The following is a 4,859-nucleotide window of genomic DNA, read 5'->3' on the forward strand; positions in this document are numbered from 1 at the left end:
CCACCGCCAACTCTTGGGCTACTCTTTTAACCAACGAATAGTGGGATTGACCGTCACATTATAACGCCCCCACGGCTGAAAGGGCAAGCATGTTTGGTGGGATGCGGATTCGAACCCGCGACCCTCAGATTGTGAGTCGAGCGCCTTATCCACCTGGCCATGCCGGGCAATATGAAAGAAAACATTGACACGTGTTATTACTGCACTTGGTTCATTGTTGCTGATCGATTTAGTGTTTGGTGGTATGATAATCTCTTCCTCCCTAGGATTCATTGTTGAAAAGCAGTCATGGGTTCAGTTTGAATTTTACACAAAGGGTTATCCGTTTCTAATTTAGCACCGATAGACTAGAGGAAAAGTGGCTTAACACCACCACCAACCCTTTTACCAACGAATAATGGGATTGACCGTCACATTATAACACCCCCGCGGATGTAAAAGCGAGTATGTTTGGTATATAACCAACACTAAACACACTTCAGCTCTCTGGCTGGGGATATTTAGTTTTTACTGATAACTACATACGGAGTTTATTATCAACCGGTAACACGGTCGGGAAGAAGAAACAAAACCAGTAGCCAGACTTTTGTCAATAAGTAAATTTAAGTTGTGTTCTGAACCAGATTCCTTTTCCACGTCATAGTTATGTGTCTTCAGATTATTATCAAAGCTTAATTTGCGATCTGGAGTATTGTAATTACACATTAGCGTGATAACTTCTGTTTAAAAAAAAATTATTCTTACATTCATATGTAAGGAGTGTCAGTTGATCGGATGAAAGTAGCAAGCGTTTATAAATAGAAAACATAGTAAACCAGTGTAAGTGAGACTTCCTTTTATAACACAGTCACATCACACAATAACAGTTACCAATCTCCACGTTTTTAATTTTTTCTTTTAGTATCTTTAAGACTTCTGTATCATCAATAAATTGTTTTTAATTCACAATGTATTAGAAATCAATTTTCTTTATGTAATTTAATTTTTAAAACAATGTAGTATTCACTACACTTAAGAAAATATGAATAATTTCTATCTTGTTTGGTTAGCATGTTAGAGAAATGTTACTCGGGTGTGATCAGCCCAAAGCCAACCATAATTTTTAACTCAAAGTCTAGAAGAAAGGTCATCTGTTGTCTGACTGAATAGTGAGATTTGACCATTATCCTTATAGTGCATCCAATGCTACAAAGTACAGAGCACATTTTTTTGGGTGCAAATGGAAGCGAACCATGAGCCCTCAGATTTACAGTCAGGGATCACTAACCACTAAGCTATGTGTGGCCCTCAAAATTACAAATACAAAAAAAATTCTGAAACAAATCAAATTCTAATTTATAACACTGCAAAATTCTGCAAGTGTTAACATTTAACCTAATGGAAACCCTAGAAGGATACCACTTTTTTATGGTATTCTTAAAAGATAATTTATTGGAGCTTCTAAAAAGAACAGTGATAATAATTACAAACATCTAACTTCTTGATATCAACATTATCATAGGCATGTGTATATTTTATCATAAAAAACATTTGTAAAATTATCAAGGTTTATTCTTAGTACCATTCTTCCAAAATGAATAAAAATTAACTTGCTCAATACCATTAGTAATTTGTTAATAAAGTTCAGTTTTAATAGTTTCTGCTTGGTGTCGCTACATGTGTACTTGTGTGTTACTCTTAAAAAGTAAGGTGGTCAACAATCAGGTCACTCTATACCAGTGATTCTGAATGTGGAACACACGCCCCAAAGGGGGGGCAATTTGAAAATGCTACAATAAGAAAATTTTTTCATTTGGTTGTGAAATTTTGGTAAATTTCTAAATTTTACATTATATTATTATACCTTTTCAACACCAAATTAGTTATATTAAGGGGGCATCATATGTTTCGACGTGGGACATGGAGCAAAAAAGGTTAAGAGCCACTGCTCTAGGGTCTCATGAAATAAGATATGATTGTGTACAAAGCAGTACAAGCAAATCAGTACTAAATCATATAACAATAACACTCCTTATATGGCTGCTATGAATCATTAAATTGTCCGCATACAGAAAAAACCAATCTTATCACATTCCACAGATTTATTCATTTTTACAATTTCATGTCATTTTTTAATGAAACAAAATGCATTAAAATAAAGACTGTTCTTTAATTTTTATAGAGACTAACAAAATAGAAAAGAATACAGTATGAAGGGAAGGCATCTTGAGTTGGATAAGGCTCGAAAGAAAGGAATTAACAGCCTTCATGCATTTTGCTTTAACAGTTCCAGCAGTGGAAAAAATATACAAAACATTAGCTTCATCACAAGACAATTTTTGAAAATACAATCATTATAAAGACTACTGAACACCACACCTCTAAAGCAAACATGATACAGATCTTGAATAAAACACGGAAAACTAATTTAGTTCTAACAGCAGAGTAAGTATTCAAGACCAAAAAAGTAACCGAAAAATAACTGACAAAACGTGTTTTGCCTCATCTGATCACCATAGTTCACATTTATGAAACTATTTACTACTAGTTTGTTTCATGATTTCCCTCTTGTGGACCACAGTTTTCATTACTTGTTTCTTGTGGACCACAGTTTTCTAAAGGCTTTGAAAACTTTTCTAAACGCCTCCTTCGGATCTCTTCATGACCATTAGGTTCTTTGCTGCTTGATGCCTCTTCTTGATGAACTAAATCCTTTGAATCATCTATAACTGTTCCATTTTTTACTGCTTCTGTAGCCTCTACAGTAAAAGAACACATCAGATATTCAAAGTTAGAGATTTTCAACAACACAAGTATCCCGAGTTAAATAAACACATTTCATCTAAGGTAAATACACATGCATTTACAAAAATCCTGAATATTATATTATAGTTTACAAGAACAATCTTTACAAGTATTTAGATGAGGATGATTTCTTTGAATCTTTAGATGATCCATTTCCAACATCTTTAAAACAAAGTATGAGATGATCACGATCAAAACAAAGTACGAGATGATCACACTTAAAACAATTTACGAGATGATCACACTTAAAACAATTTACGAGATGATCACACTTAAAACAATTTACGAGATGATCACACTTAAAACAATTTACGAGATGATCACACTTAAAACAAAGTACAAGATGATCACACTTAAAACAAAGGACAAGATGATCACAGCTAAAACAAAGTACAAGATGATCACAGCTAAAACAAAGTACAAGATGATCATGGTTAAAACAAAGTACAAGATGATCACGGTTAGAATCTAACAGAATTACATGTTATTATAAAAAGAGGTTTAGAGAGTGGATGTATAATGGAACACATGTAACCAATGGTTATTGAATTTTTCTGGTTAGCCTAAAATCACCAAAAGAAGAAAAAAGCAGTAGTAAAAGTATGGGTGATAGAACAATGAAAGCAAAAATGATAAAACGAGAAATCAAAATGATACACGCAATTATTAATTTCTGTAACCACAGTTTGCTGAGAAAGTAAGTTGAAAATTATTTATAAAAGTTCAAATACGGTGTAATCGGTGGTTAGACTTGGCAAGGAAAGAAAAATAAGAGCAAATTTACCAACATATTTCCTAGTAGGATAGAAAAACTTATTTTCTTCGTATTGTAATGACATGAAATCAAAACTTTTATGCCATTGCAATGATAATGTCTTCAGAACTGCATCTCGAAATCATTAAAATCTGCATGGTATTATCAGTTACCCTAATTTGAAATTTCCTCCAGGTGAAGGTTTTCATTTGAAAATACTGAATTGTAATTTGAGTCCATTACAAATTTATAGCTCCACTGTACTGCACAAGTTTAGTACATGTAAAGTTAAGCCTCATATAACACACAGACTTAAACCTTTTAAAAACAGAGGATATCCTGATTGTATTTCCAACACAGCCATTAAATATGCCAAATGTAATCACATAACAATTATCTTCCAAAAAAGGCAAGACACAATTACCCTGACTTACAACTACCATTTACTCTGTCTTACAGACACTTCTCACCACAAATAGCCAATAAAGTTTGATGATAATGAATTCATACATAAGGATACCTGTATTATGATTCCAGCTGGATGTCTTAATGACAAAAAGGGGGCAAGATGAGGACTATGTGTTACAGTACAGCGAGAGAGAAAGATCTTACTGATTCTTGTAATTCTTCTTGCAACAGATCATTCTGCATAACTAGTATGTGTTTACTGTATTTTCAGTTAAAGTGTTATCAAGTATTACTTGTCACCCAGTTGTATTTCTAATATCAAACCTTATACACTGAAACATTGCAGATGTTGCCCTGCTATTTATGGAGGTAAACTAGCTACCAACTTGGAGATCATTCCAGAGAAAACTGGTATAGAAATAAAATATCTTAACCTACTATATTGTATGGACATTGTGTTTCAGATACTGAAATTCTCAAAGAAAATGACATTTTCTGTGAACACGAGAAATGTTGTGTCATTTAATTTCCTAAGCATTTTATTTCAAACATATTTAATTTTTCTTTACCTTAAAAGCTACACTATTTTTCTTTTTGTCTGTCATCCCCATCCTTAACCATGTCCTTCTCCACTTCTTGTTAGTTTCTGACCAATCACAAAGTTTCAGTACCTATTCCATCCCTGTCTATGATAGTTAGTTCCTGACCAACCACAAAGTTTTATAATATATTCTGTCCCTGTTTATTACAAAGTTAGTTTCTGACCAATCAATCAAGTTTCATTATCTATTCAATCCCTGTTTATTATAGTTAGTTCCTGACCAATCACTAAGTTTCATTATTTATTCCATCACTGTTTATGACAAAGTTAGTTCCTGACCAATCACTAAGTTTCATTATTTATTCCATCACT

At 33.1% G+C, this 4,859-nt stretch overlaps 1 protein-coding gene across 1 annotated transcript in view; it reads right to left on the reverse strand.

Annotated features, from left to right (window-relative positions):
* Positions 1 to 2,063: 2,063 nt before the first annotated feature.
* LOC106468649 (E3 ubiquitin-protein ligase synoviolin B-like) overlaps positions 2,064 to 4,859 on the reverse strand; it is a 30,133-nt gene continuing 27,337 nt past the window's right edge. Inside the window, exon 14 of the mRNA XM_013929083.2 lies at positions 2,064 to 2,738. Coding sequence (XP_013784537.1) covers positions 2,524 to 2,738 — 215 coding nt within the window. The 3' untranslated portion in view covers positions 2,064 to 2,523. The remainder of the gene's footprint in view (positions 2,739 to 4,859) is intronic.

Source organism: Limulus polyphemus, unplaced genomic scaffold (assembly GCF_000517525.1).
Source record: "Limulus polyphemus unplaced genomic scaffold, Limulus_polyphemus-2.1.2 Scaffold3098, whole genome shotgun sequence".
NCBI lineage: Eukaryota > Metazoa > Arthropoda > Merostomata > Xiphosura > Limulidae > Limulus > Limulus polyphemus.